Source organism: Amblyomma americanum, chromosome 11 (assembly GCF_052857255.1).
Source record: "Amblyomma americanum isolate KBUSLIRL-KWMA chromosome 11, ASM5285725v1, whole genome shotgun sequence".
NCBI classification, from domain to species: domain Eukaryota; kingdom Metazoa; phylum Arthropoda; class Arachnida; order Ixodida; family Ixodidae; genus Amblyomma; species Amblyomma americanum.
In genome coordinates this window covers 94,332,889-94,347,163 of record NC_135507.1, presented here as the reverse complement: position 1 = coordinate 94,347,163, position 14,275 = coordinate 94,332,889, and the positions used below count along the sequence as shown (strand labels likewise).

The window sequence follows — 14,275 nt, the reverse complement described above, 5'->3', positions numbered from 1 at the left end:
TTGTTTACCTTTAACATAGAAGTGGTGAATAGAGTTCTGCATGGCTATCTCTCAAAGCAAGCAGCAAAAAAAAAAGAGCAGCTAATAACAATGGTGATGCCAGCACCACTTCGAACACTCACCCAAGGAGGCGTAAAGTTCGCTGAAGGACGTCAGGTGGTCCCTGAACTCCGCTGCTGTGGACATGGCCAGCAGGAGACGACTTTTCCTACCCACTACTCCCACCTACAGCAGGAAGAGGGCAAAGGAACGACAATGCGAGGTGAGACACAAGAGACCCGCAAAAGCATGCCAGTTGCCCGACTACACAAACTACGGTTGGCCAGTATTTCGATATCACTAATCAGGGGAGCCAAAGCATGAGTGGCAGCGCATAAACGCAACACAGTGGACACTACGAGGAAGGGAACCATGCCAAAGGCAATGAAAAATCACGTACAGTGACCAGGTGAAAAAATTTGGACAAGGTGACCACAGCCCAGACAACCATTGATATCCTTATGATGTCCACAATGTCCGATATCATTTGCGGAAATCCTAGCAACATCCAGACGATTGTAAAACGTTAGTAAAAGGATATTCACAAGATATCATTGTGAAGATTTTTTTTTTTCCGCGGTTCTTGCATTTACTTGCAGCTTTTTCCAAAGTTCTGCTGCCTTCTGTTCTAAATTTGAGGGGCCATAGCTACATACACATAATAGCGCACGCTACTGGTGAGCAATTCTCGCGGGGCTAAGTTCGAATGAATCTCAGCTGTGTTGACAATTGATCGAAATGTTGAACTGAGAATAAAATTATTCAGAAGCTTTAAGTCTGGGGCGTCCGGGGCACCAGGAATTTTAAATGCAAGGAAATACACGCACCAGGACATCGAGCTGTCTCGCAATTGTCCTGCATCATGGAGATTTGCAGATTGAGGCGCCAGCTATTGGTGGGAAATAAATCCTTGCCATTTGTTATTTGCTTGCTTTTTCCGGAGAGATGAAATGTCTTAGTTGTTTTAGCTTTTCATGGGACAGTTTTGTCAGAATTTTTGTTACTGCATCTTTTTTACTGTTTTTAATTTTTACACAGCCAAACTAGCCACCGTAGCCAAACTCTCCAAAAATGCTCTCCCGAATGCCACCGACGTACCCATCTTAGTTTTTCAAGCTTAGCAGGTGTAATGCCGCAGCCAAAGCTGTTTCGTAGTAAATACATAAAATGAAAAAGTATTTTAGAAAACTTAGCACAAATAATTGTTTTTAATTTTTGTGTTTTCAGTTATTAAATTCATAAGTTGAATTAAATACGTAATCTAGGGGCATGTGCTATGAATTCGGGACCACCTGTACAGCACCCGGCTAACCCTAGCCCGGCCTGTATTTCGTCCATGCTTCCAGAAGCCAGCGGCACCACATGTCAGAGGCAAGTGCTTATTTCCTGATTTTGGAGTTTGTACGCATTTCTCGCCATGCCAGTTCATGCTGGTAGAAGAATAGCTCAAAAATCAGCTTCACTGCTTGAAGATAGCGTGAATGCGACGGAGCAGCGCGAGCTGGCAACCAGTGTTCTGTTCGAAAACGCGTGTGACCGTGGTGCATCGCCCAGTCGCGAATCTGCTTTTATTGGGCGTTCAGAGCAGCAATCCAGTGCGCCCAGCGTGATCTAAGACTTCCGTCCAGTTCTGCAGTGATGACGGCACACACGAAACGCAAGAGGCTTCTGGATCTGACCGCAAGAAAAATGCTGAAATAGCTTTGTTGCAAAGTGACAGTGATTCTACTTTGGATTCGTGCACGCATTCTGTACTCAGTAGTGATTCTGAAAGTGAGAGTGATGTATTTTTTTCCTCAATTTTTAACATGGCCCTGTTGGCCACCTTCTAGGCAGTATTAATGGTGACTGCCACAGGTGAGGTTTCATAGTAATTCATAGTTGCGAAGCATGACATGCTATTGGCGAAAGTGAAGATGCTTGGTGCCTTTAGGGTACTGATCAAATGCTTAGTGAATCGACGCTCACCTGTGCTGTGTGCTCATCAGTTATCTATTCAATGTAACATACTTCAAAGCATTCAAATGTAGGTCTCTTTTTGGTCATGTATAGTTATGGCTATCTTTCCTGGAATCAGTCATTACTTCAAAACTGCTCCATGGATTGCTTGTCATCAGTTTATGCTTTTTCTTATTTTCACAGCTCACCGGAATTAGTGACTGAAGTAAAATGGACCAAGCAAATGGAGCGAGCAAACCGAACAGTGTTAAATAAAAAGTTTCAAAAAATCTTAGCTTGTCAGTTCAAGTTTTTTATATGTGCATGAAGCAACTGCCTAAATTTGATCGGATGTTCAGGGTGCACGCATACCAAATGCTCAGTGGGAATAACTGTCATTCTGGACATCCAGCAGACTGAAAGGAGATGTCAGTGAGATGTCAAAAGGAAACTTAAAATATGTTCTGAATATGTTGACAGGATATCCTCTTGTCATCTTATTGGGTCTCCCTAGGACATTCTGTGGATTTCCATTCTGCGACCAAACATGTGCCCAGAGGATGTCCAGTGGACATCGTGTGGGCATTTATGGACGTCATATGGATATCGGATATCTTCAGGGCAATATCGAGTGGATGTCCAGAGGAGACCGCATGGTTGTCTGGGAGCTGATACAAGAAAGGGTCAACTGAAGCTTTCTTTGGAGGAACTCGAGTCCAGCAGTGGATTTGAGTGACAATGATAATAATGCTGACACGATGATGGTGGCAATTTTAAAGTGAGGACCACATGTCTTCATTCTTGGACATTCATAACCTCGATTCACTGCGAGAAAACAGCTAGCTAGCCTGGACCAGGAACGAAAAACTTGGCGTTAGCAGCCAGCACTGGAACACTCACTGTCACCATCCTGATATTTATGCTAATACACTGTATTCGCAAAATCACAGAAGCGCAAGAGAAACGCTGATCAGTGTGAAAGAATAGTATGTAGACCAACTGACAGATCACAATAAAGCACCACAATTAATTACAAAACATCTTTTTCCTGTCTCAAAGGAGAGCACATGTTCACACGGCACCCTATGATTGTGAGCTCGAGCAGCTTTCTTTTACAAAATCGCAGGTAATCAGACCACAGGCGCATCTGCCTTCCGAGAAAGAACCTTGTGAGTCAAAACATATTCATTTAGTTGCTGTCTTTTAATCAGAGATCCCTTAAAAATGGGCAAATGCATAGAAAAACGGCACACTTAATTCATATGAATGCAGCGTAACTTCAAATGTTCTGCGTTCTGGAATGCATAAGTATCAGGACCAACAAGCGGAGCACAGCTAATGGAAGCATTTTCTGCAGCTATAATTAAGAAACGGGACTGGTCTATCTTCTATTTTCGAATTAAATGCTGGCATTTCGATTCAAACTGATCCCGCTTTAGCCTCGTCAAGAAAAGCAAACAAGAGTATACGAAACATGCATTGCATCACTTGTTCTCTACTGGAACCAGCTCCAATAAGATTACACCGTTTTTTATACGTACATACGGACGAGTTTTGCTGGCTGCTGTTCATGTAACATAAACACAATGCAGGGACTGTGCCTTTGATAAATGCATGCTCAAAGACAGCAAACAGGTTGAAGAACTTAATCATTTGTCTACAAGCACTCTTTTTAACACAGAATGGTATTAATGCGAAAGCATTTCTTGGCTCATGGGTGGCATAACGAGAAGCTTTGGACAGGTGCTGAGGATGGAAGCTGTGGACAGAGCGTGTCTGCACAAACTGAACAAAAGTAATGAAAAGAAAACGGCGGTGTAGGTGGGAATCCAAACCCGGGCCTCCGGCGTGCGAGACGGGAACGCTTCCACTCCCCCACGAGGAATCAACGTTTGTAGTTGAATAAAGGCGAGTCTAGTGAATGTACAGATGTCTCAGAAACGTATCTGCGATATGCACTGAGGCGTACATTAACAATTATGAGCATCTTAATTACAGACGCTTGCTTCGGGTAAATTTCCTCTGTGCTGTGAGTGCAATTGTAGCGCCATCATGCAGCACCCACTGAACACCCCCCCCCCCAATGTACGGTGCTGGTCCAGCAGATGACGCGCGCGTAAGTGCATAGGCGAGATGAAGGAGGCCAGACTGCGGACGCGCATGAGAGAGGAAGGGCGCGCATTACTGCATCTAAACAGACTTAAGTGCACCCTTGAAATTTTCAATAGAGAAGGCACAAATGCAAGGCACGATTGGAGTCCAAGGGGCTCGAAATGTGCACATGTCCCTGTCAAATGCAGCAAAATTTGTGGCTTCTACCATGCACGCAAGTAGGTACATGCAAGCAATCACACACACACACACACACACTGATTGTGTGCCTTTCGCTGTGCTTTCTGAAAACGTCGCTGACAAAGAAATAGAGCAGTCGAGACATAAAGACTAGGCACTGGCTTAAATGCAAACCCGCAGCCTATTCAAAGCATGGTGGGTCACAGTGAACATCATGATACATCAGGTCTATAATGGTCACTGGCGCATTTCATATACGGAAACGCTTACCAGTAGCATGACTGTCACTATGACAGCAAAATATTCAGAACAGTAAAGCAAAACGATCATACCGCTGCTGCCATGATATCTCAGTTACAGAAAGAGACAGAGGCCCATACTGAGACTCCCGTCTATACAACTGAGCTGAGTTGCAGAAACGGCAAAGAAAGAGGAACTGTGAGTGAACTAGTTGTCGAAAGAACTGCCAAGATTTCATCTGCACAGCTCTATGACTTCCTCCAAGGCCTCATAGACTCTAAACACCAGAGAAACCGCTCATTCAACAGAACATCTTAAAGTGAAAGTTTAGGTGCCATGACATCACCACACTTAGGTAAATGGAGTTATACCTGCAAATACAGGCTCAGAGAATGCTTGCTTTCACATGTAAAAGCAATTATAGTTTCTTTTACACTACAGTACTGAGCAATGTGTTCTGTTTTACGAAGCTTTGCACTTGTAACTTAGAAAAGAATCTCAGCACTCATAGCCTGACAACCAAAGGGGGTGTACAGTGGCGTCAGCTAGCTCGAAAAACCACCACTGTATGTAAAAAGCTTCCAGGCAAATGCTAAACGTCTGAGCCAACTTCTCAACCTGGCCATTAGCTCACGTAAACAAGCAACCGTTTAAATTTAATCCTGTGTGCCTCCCGGACCCCTGCATACAAATACGGTGCAGACTGTCATCTGTCGACATTTTGCTAGATGCACTGAGCTGGCCAGTGTACCTGACACTGAGCTCCCAGAAGTGGCACAATCAGTCAGCAGATATGATATCACCTCCCTCAGTGGCACGGTCACTATGAGCTCCCTCTACTCATTCAAAGGCATTTGCCTCTTCACATGCTGTGTGACCAGTCAAGCACTCCTTAACTCTTTACCAGTTGACACTGCTTTCCACTCTTCCTATCCTCCTCCCTCAATCATGTTTTCTGACGCTGATTAAATTTTTCAATGCAACCCTGACACCATATCTGCCACCAGAGCGATGTCAAAGGTTCCTTCACCTGGTGAATGGAAACAATGAGAGAAAGACCAGCACAGACGCATCCAGAGAAAGGAGCAACCTGATCCTGTCTGTGGAGTGTGTAGCAGGCGATACAAGGTGGCAAAAAGCCCGCAGTCATGCATACCTGTTGCACCTCGGCCACCTTGATGAAGCGACCTCGGCGATTCTGCTTGACGTCCAGGTAAAACCTCTTGGACTGGATCTGGAGCATCTTGGTGGCCAGTTCCTGCTCCCCTTGGGACATGAGCTGCCCTCCTGCACACAATACCACAGAGACAAACTGTATCAGTGGTTGAGGTTATTAAGTGACATCCGTCCAACACAAAGAATGGAAAGGAGTAAACTGAAACACCGGGGCTTCCCATTCTTAACATCTATTTTCTACGCTTGTGCACATGGAAAGTCATGACGTCTGCTTCCTGCCCAAATGAAACTTCAATGACTTACAGCAGCGCTTCAACTGCTTAGTAGATTTTTTTTTGCAATTTCTCAGGAAATTTGACGCCAGGCGCACCACAATGATAAAAGTTACTGATACCTCTTGAATAGTTTAAGAATGCAAGTTGACCGAAATATTTATGTTACTATCTTACACCACCACAGTGCAGCTCTCAAGGCACAATGTGCAAAAAAAGCTTTCACTCGGTCTTATGTTTTCTGATCAGGAAAACAAACTTGTGAACAGGTACGTTTGCCTTTGCAGGAATGGTGGTGGCATGATGACCACTAAACAATGCCAACAGCAATGAATGGTTGTTTAATACAACTATCTGAAATACAAAGGCATTACGGATATAACTCAGTTGCAGCCAGCTCCAAAGAAGTCCAAAGGATTTACTGCTGAGATGAGATTACTTTAATGTACGACATGAACTTTATTGTTTTGCTGTTGATGAAAAGAGATTCTAAGCTTCTTAAACAGCATATAGATTTTCTTCTTTGCATTCTTCTAAGCATTCTTCTCTGTTGTGTCATCCTCTCTCTATGTTGAGGCTGAGGTTGAAGTTGAGGTTTATTTTCCTTCAAAGATGAAAGAGGGAACTCCGACAAAAGGTGGTAAAGACTGACGAGGTCCCAGTTCCCCAAAACAGTCGATACAGCAGTGAGCAACACAGAACTAACAAATATTAACATAGTATGATAGTGAACAAAATAAATTGCACCAAACAACAGTATTACCATAAAAAATATTACTTTTGATACAAAGACAGTGCACCATAAACCAAAGGCAGTGTATAAACATGGCAAACAACTTGACACAGAAACAAGAGATGCTTCGCTAAGTAAAAAACAGATTATATTGAGTCAGTGCTGATTAGTAGCCTTTTGATGTCTTTTTTAATTTTGTTCTTAGGGAGATCCAACATGACACTTAAAGATGGGTTATTGAGAATGACTGGAATCTGGTAATCAAGCTTTTGTTTGCCGTAATTTGTCCTCGTTTTAGGGACCAAGGTTCTGTGTTGCCAAAGGGAGGACGGTCTAGTAGGAGGGCGGTTTGGAGGGTTTGGAGCAATGGAATGCAAACGATTACGATGGATGTACTGTAACAGGTGAAATATGTAAACATGGTTTGCTTTAAGTAAATGATGCTTGTGATAGAGTGGTGATGTTGGCAGGTTTTTCGGCCTACCATGGTAACCCTCAATAGCCCGTAATGCCTTCTTTTGCAAAAGCAATAATTTCTGAAAATTGCTTATTGTTGTACTGCCCCAGACCATGCACAATAGGACAATTTGGAAAAAAATAGTGCGTAGTATATGAACACATTTAGGGAAACGGGCAAGAGATCGCTGATCCGGTAAAGACAACACACAGTTTTACTAAGGACAGTGAGAAGTTTTGAAATATGTGAGTTCCATGATGAATGTTCATTAAACCAGACACCAATAAACTTCTGAGTTGTTACCTGTTGTAGTTTTGTGTTGGCGTATATTAGGTTAAGTGTGTAATGAACGAGGCATTAATAGGTCTGAAAATTATGTACCTGGTTTTTGACAAGTTTAAACTAAACTTATTCGCCTGCATCCAAGCGTATAATTTTACCAAATAGCACTACATCCAATTCTCAAAGAATGACAGGTGATGCATATAACGGTGCATTATATCACTTGTTAGCCCTGGTTGAGATGTACACCTTAAAATATGAATTCTATGATATGCGTTGTGAAGCACATAAACAAGTTCCATTCTTATCACCAGTTGGTTTTGCAATTCACTGCTTAAAAGACAGGTTCTTACTCACTAACCAACAAGCTTTCTTAACAGCTACACAGTTTCAAGACCATAGGAGTTTTGCAGATGTGGTAGTAGGCAGCACCCTCTTTGTGTTACCTTCTAATCAAGAAATTAGGCAAACTTTTTTTGATGCAAGAGCGTATTATTAATAACCCCATGTCGGAAAAAATTGTTTGGCGTCGGTGTTGGCAACCATTTGAAGCATCGCAGAAAGAGCAAACAGCTGCTCCAGCAACCTAGATCGTCTGCCTAGGTCATGTCACTGTGCGGCGCCATCACAACCTGCCCACCAGATTGTGAGCAAACTGACCATCATGGCAGTGGCAGTTAAATTAATAATTGGCTGCGCGAGACTGCTCGGGAAGAGCAACCTGAGACATACAAGCCCCACCTGCCATCGAAGGGCAGTGGTACCAGGAGTGGTATAAGGACTCCCAGGGATCGATGAATGTCAAGAGTTACCCAATTTCACATACGAGGGCATTAACCCATTAATACTATCGCATCATACCCTTCAGGCGAAGCTTACGTATGCCCTTCAGTTTTCGTTTTCTTCCCACCATGCCTCAATGCATCCCCAGTATAGCACTGCCCATGACTGCTATTCCGCAAAGCGTGCAAGGGCAAAACCAACATGCAAGATATTTTTTTTCATTATGGTTGAGGTGGTTGCTGGCTACTAGCAGGGCTACAAATGCTCTGCAGTAACCGCACACAGAAACGGTGAAGAAAAGGAACAATATACATATTTGTAGCGGGGAAGAAAGCGTTGGCCAAGCTTGCACAGGTGACCCGCGCCCTTGCAGACACACGTCTATGCAAGAATAAACCTCACACAACTTCATGACGGCTGCCCCTAGCGCAGTAGTGCACCGATGATAGTGGCCGGGATCGCTGCAGAGCCGTGGCGACGCGCGCTTCCGACGGCTGGCCGGATCTGTGGCCCTGACGTCACCATGACGTCATCGCGGTACGAGCCGCCAGATGCAAGCCGTTTGGAGAGCACGCGGCCGGACAAATAATCTCGGCGCACGATGCGCGCAGATGCTAAACCAATGGCGAGGAGAAGCGAACGAAAAACAAAACATTCAGAAAAAGAAAACGCCGAGTAGATACAAAAGAGCGCGGTGGCGCGTAAATATAGCGGTTCAATCGCGGCGGGCGCGGACGAAGGGGGGGGGGGGGGGGGGGGGGGTCGGCGTGCCGTTCACAACGAAGGACAGCGGACGGACGTCTGGCGCGGTAGCTTCGTTCGCCAACGGACCGGTCACAAATGTTCGTCCGCCGAAGCGAAAAACGTGGGGCTGGAACACAACAGCACCTCGCGCTGACCGCTACAAGGAAAACTTTGGGGACGCTTAAGCTCCGCCTATAGGACGTATTCACGTGACGTCACGGGCACTATTTTGGCGTCCACCGTCCAGCTTCAGTGCTGCAGGAAGAAAGAGCGCCGCACCCTTTCGTCGTGTTGCATGGACGCCAAAATGGCGACCACTGGAGCATGAGTGGACGCGTCATGCGCAAGACGGTTTCCGTTGGAATTCTTCAGTCCCAACCGCACGGAGGCATCACGCACTCTCCACTGCTCCTAGCCCTAGCTGAGACCCCAGTGCGTAACGGAAACATTCGAATCCGCTTCCTCAAGAACGAACGATGACACGTCGCACTACGGTGCCTCTATGCGCGCGCCCCCGCGGATACCGAGGCACCCTACGTCGCACTCACTCGCAGCGCTCCTGGTGGCCTCCGCGAGAAGTGCAAAGCTGCGCGGGGCCTCCTCTCCTCCCTCCTTTCTTAATGTCCCCTCACCTTTTTAATTTCACTTCTTAAATCTGCCTGCTATCCTTTATTTCCACTGCCCCAGCTCAGGTGCCGCTGCAGTAGTGATGGCAGATGCCGGGGATCGCAAAAATCTTTTACCTTCCTTTTTGTTTTAGTTTCATTAAACACTACTACTAACGACATGACGAAGCCTCTAGACTCCGCCGACGACGCCGGCTTTCCCGCCTCACAAGCTCCTCAGCACTCTGGCGTCAGAACTCTCGTCGAACGAGTCACCAGACCACGCAGCCAACCATCGAGGCGGTGCTTACGAACAGCGCTAAAGCAGCAGACTGTCCGTAGACAAACGTCAAACGTGACCGGCCGTGTGCGAAACATCCGAGCTCAGGGATACTCTCAAACGTGGTGTCTCTACCGCTTCAGGTGTGCGCGCCGCTAAGCTTCACCCGCGTCAGTAGACAGTTTTAGCTGTGCGTACGCAAAGCGCTACGGCACTGCGTGCGGTCCACTGTCCGCTCCGAAGTATAGTTTTAGCTGGACGAGCCGTAGCGTCCTTCAGGCGCACGTAGCGCCATCTAGTGATAAGACGTCAAGGCACATCAACGCTCGGTTGAAGAAAATTTCATCCGTGATTACTGATAACTAGTGTGAGTGCATTGAGAGCCTTTTTTTGTTCCAAGAAGAAAAACTATGCAAACCGAAGAAAATGTAAGAACTGGCTATAAGCCAGAAAACTGCTTCACCAGGTGTCGTTGCTACGAGGAAAACACACTGCATATAGTTAGGCCTAGGATCTTGAAAATCACCAAATTATCTGAAAAAAAGGGGCTAGTTATCGCTTATGCCGCTACGTGTGGGCAAGAAGAGTAGGCGAAATAAAAGCGAGTCGCTACCATTTGAGCGAGCTATTGCGTCGGAGAATAATAATAATAATTGGTTTTTGGGGAAAGGAAATGGCGCAGTATCTGTCTCATATATCGTTGGACACCTGAACCGCGCCGTAAGGGAAGGGATAAAGGAGGGAGCGAAAAAAAGGAAGAATGAGGTGCCGTAGTGGAGGGCTGCAGAATAATTTCGACCACCTGGGGATCTTTAACGTGCACTGACATCGCACAGCACACGGGCACCTTAGCGTTTTTCCTCCATAAAGACGCAGCCGCCGCGGTCGGGTTCGAACCCGGGAACTCCGGATCAGTAGTCGAGCGCCCTAACCACTGAGCCACCGCGGCGGGTATCGTCGGAGAATCCAGAGGCGACATGTATTTATTCCGAAGCGGGCGAGCAGGGCGCCGCCATCTTGACAAAGTTAGCGTACGCAAGCGCCGCAACGCAGTCTGCTGGCTAGCGTACGCACGCAAGACGCAGGGCTTGCGCTTGCGTTCTGCGCATGCGTACTACTGTCCCCGCAAACTCCTTGCGTACGCTAAGCCGTTGCGTGCGCACAGCTAAAACTGTCTAGTAATTCCGCCAGAGACAGCAGACGGGCACGTGTCTCGCCGCTGGGTTTTAAAGCGAAAGCTTTACTGGCCGCGAACTTGCGATTTCGCCGTGGCCGCACTCTGAGGAGGCACATGGCGTCACAACGCGCGCCTCGTCGCGGATATTTTTCTCTCTCTTCCTCCCTAGTCACAACTGCGCATGCGCCACTAGCAGCACCGAGCCACAGGTGTTCCGCGGCTGCGCAGCGCCGCGCCTTCCCTCAAAAATAATAATAATAATTGGTTTTTGGTGGAAAGGAAATGGCGCAGTATCTGTCTCATATATCGTTGGACACCTGAACCGCGCCGTAAGGGAAGGGATAAAGGAGGGAGCAACTTTCAATTTTCAGTTTTCTCTTTCTTCTTTCCCTCCCTCCTTTATCCATTCCTTTACGGCGCGGTTCGGGTGCCCGCCGAGATATGTGAGACGGTTACTGCGCTTTGCGCGCTCGCCGCGCCATCTGGCATGACGTCACACAGCGCGGCTCGCCGCCGCCGCCGTTTGGTATGGCGTCTCACCGCGTTCCTGGTCGTTGAACTCGCCTCCGCTGGCTTCGGCAGCTGCGTCGCATGCCTGATAACATGTCGGAGGGTTGAAAAGGAGAGCTCGCGTGCGCCGCAACCCCAGTTGTGTCGTCTTTAATGCGACAACAACATAGCTAGACAACCACACTAACCTGGACTTGCAATCAAGATTAACCAAGGCTAACCATGCTATTATGCCATAGCTTTCGCTACGTATATCCTGGCATAGCCGAACTAAGCCACTGCCATTTTTTTTTCACGCCGTATGACGAAGGAAGTGAAACCGGATGCATTAAAAAAATAATTCCTTTTCCAAAACAAGAAATAATTAAGGTGGACGTCGTGAAAGAGCAGTCCGCGCGCCAAGGACCTACTGATCCGGAGTCCCTGGGTTCAAACCCGACAGCGGCGGCAGTGTATTGATGCATGCGATACGCAAAGGCGTCCGTGTGCTGCGCAATGTCAGCGCACACATTAAAGATCCCAAGGTGGCCAAAATTTCTCCGGAGACCTCCCCTACGGCACCTCTTTCTCCCTTTCTTCTCTCACTCCCTCCTTTATCCCTTCCCTTACGGCGCAGTTCAGGGGTCCGCCGAGATATGCGAGACAGTAACTGCACCATCTCCTTTCCCCCCCAAAAAAAACAATTTTCATTTCGTCAAGGAAGTGCTGCCTAGTGCTACCACTTTTTTCTTTGACGCAGTGGAATGTTTTATTAATGAACGCTGTATATCTGAGTCTTCACTGCAGAAACAGCTCTGCATAATACTAAGAAACCTGTACACATTTCTTATTGTGTAAATAGTTTGGGCATATTACCTCTGCCCCTATCCTCTCTTCCTGTCCCCTCACCTCTTTCATTTCATTTCTCCATTCTGCCTGCTATCCTTTATTTCCGCTGCCCCAGCTCAGGTGCTTCAGTATCGATGGCAGATGCCGGGGCTAGCAAAAATCTTATCCTTCCTTTTTATTATTATTTCAATAAAACCACTTACTACAACTACTACTACTACTAAGATGAATTAGTTGTGTATAAACGCGTTCGATAGAAGTATTGAAAATTGGTTTTCGAGAAAAGGAAATGGCGCAGTCTCGCATCTCGGTGGACACCTGAACCGCGCCGTAACAGAAGGGATAATGGAGGGAGTGAAATAAGAAAGAGGTGTGTCGTAGTGGAGGGCGCTATTCTGCGAGCTTGGAAGGGTGCGGCTAACGCGAGTAGTTTTCAGACATTCATGTCGTTTTTGGCAAACAGGGTATTCTAAACATAACACACACACAGACTTTTCAAATATTTCTGTACAGTAGAACATAACGCATAACGCGCGTCTGAAATGGCTAAGCAGGGCGGCTTGATCACTTGTGACGCAATGCGCAAGAAGGTTTTCGTTGGGTTCTTTCTTTCAGTTTCATACCGAGTGTTTCGCCTAAGATGTTCTGCAGTTCTTAAAAATAGTATTTTTGAGTTAGAAGGGTGACTTTTTCGGCATAGAACTGTCAGCGCTGTAGTGCACCTAATGAGAACAGTTAACTTTTTAACTACATTACTAATAGGCGCGTAGCCCACCGTAAGTAATATCCGAATCAGTTTTCAGAATTTCGAAAGCGCAGTTGCCCTGAGCGCCATCAAATTTTGCCTATAAATCGCGCCAAAATAAATGCGCTTTCGAGAATCTTGCAGGCAAAGCAACCCGTCCAGTGTACGAAACTCACCGAATTAAACAAAATTTGTTGGGCCACAGCGCCGAGGGTAACTGTACTTGCGAAATCCTAAAAACTGATATCAACATTAAATACGGTGGCCTCCGCGCCTCTCAATAAATAAGAAGACTGGCAGTAATAGTTAAAAAGTTCACTATTAAATATGAATAGTTCTTGAATACTCTCTTATGATGAAATGTTAACTCAACTTTGCCTGTTGTAGATTTTCTACCATTTGTTATCGGATGCTGCTTTCTTTGAAACATGCCCCCTCCCCCTATGTAATGCCCCGTTCTGGGCCTTCAGGGTAAATAAATTAGTTAAACAACGTACCAGTTGGCATATTTTAGCTATATGCGCTACACCGCTGATAATGCTATGCCGAAAAAAAAGCGCTCTTCTAACTCAAAAAGATGCCGCCACCATGTGGAAGACGTTGAAGTAATGAGCGTTAGCTGTCTGGTTTACTAGAATTGACGTGACTGAGATTAAAGTGAGGTACACCAATGGAATTACGAATTTTACATCTTGAATTTATAAGTGTGTGTGGGGGGGGGGGGGGGGGGGGTTAGGGCGCTCGGCTACTGATCCTGAGTTCCCGGGTTCGAACCCGACCGCGGTGCCTGCGTTTTTATGGAGGCGAAACGCTAAGCCCGTGTGCTGTTCTATGTCAGTGCACGTTAAAGATCCCCAGGTGGTCAAAATTATTCCGGAGCCCTCCACTACGGCACGCCTTTCTTCCTTTCTTCTTTCAATCCCTCCTTTATCCCTTCCCTTAGGGCGCGGTTCAGGTGTCCAACGATATATGAGACAGATACTGCGCCATTTCCTTTCTCCCAAAAAAACCAATTTAAAAAAAAGAATTTATAAGTGACGTCCCCAATCAATCACAAGTTGGGTTGCTATGTCGATTTACTATAGGAGCCGCCATCTTGAACTCCTCGGACTTAGAAAATTTCGTGCCGATGGGAGTTGGTAGCAGACCCCAAGAAATCGAGAAACGTGATGAG

At 46.2% G+C, this 14,275-nt stretch overlaps 1 protein-coding gene across 2 annotated transcripts in view; it reads right to left on the bottom strand.

Moving 5' to 3' along the window:
- Pur-alpha (Purine-rich binding protein-alpha) overlaps positions 1-14,275 on the bottom strand; it is a 141,054-nt gene that overhangs the window by 30,380 nt on the left and 96,399 nt on the right. For both annotated transcript variants that reach the window (XM_077643821.1, XM_077643820.1), the window contains exons 2-3: positions 5,666-5,796; positions 123-225 (exon numbers count right to left, since the gene is read on the bottom strand). In XM_077643821.1, the coding sequence (XP_077499947.1) occupies positions 123-225; positions 5,666-5,785 (223 nt within the window). In that variant the 5' untranslated portion in view covers positions 5,786-5,796. The remainder of the gene's footprint in view (positions 1-122; positions 226-5,665; positions 5,797-14,275) is intronic.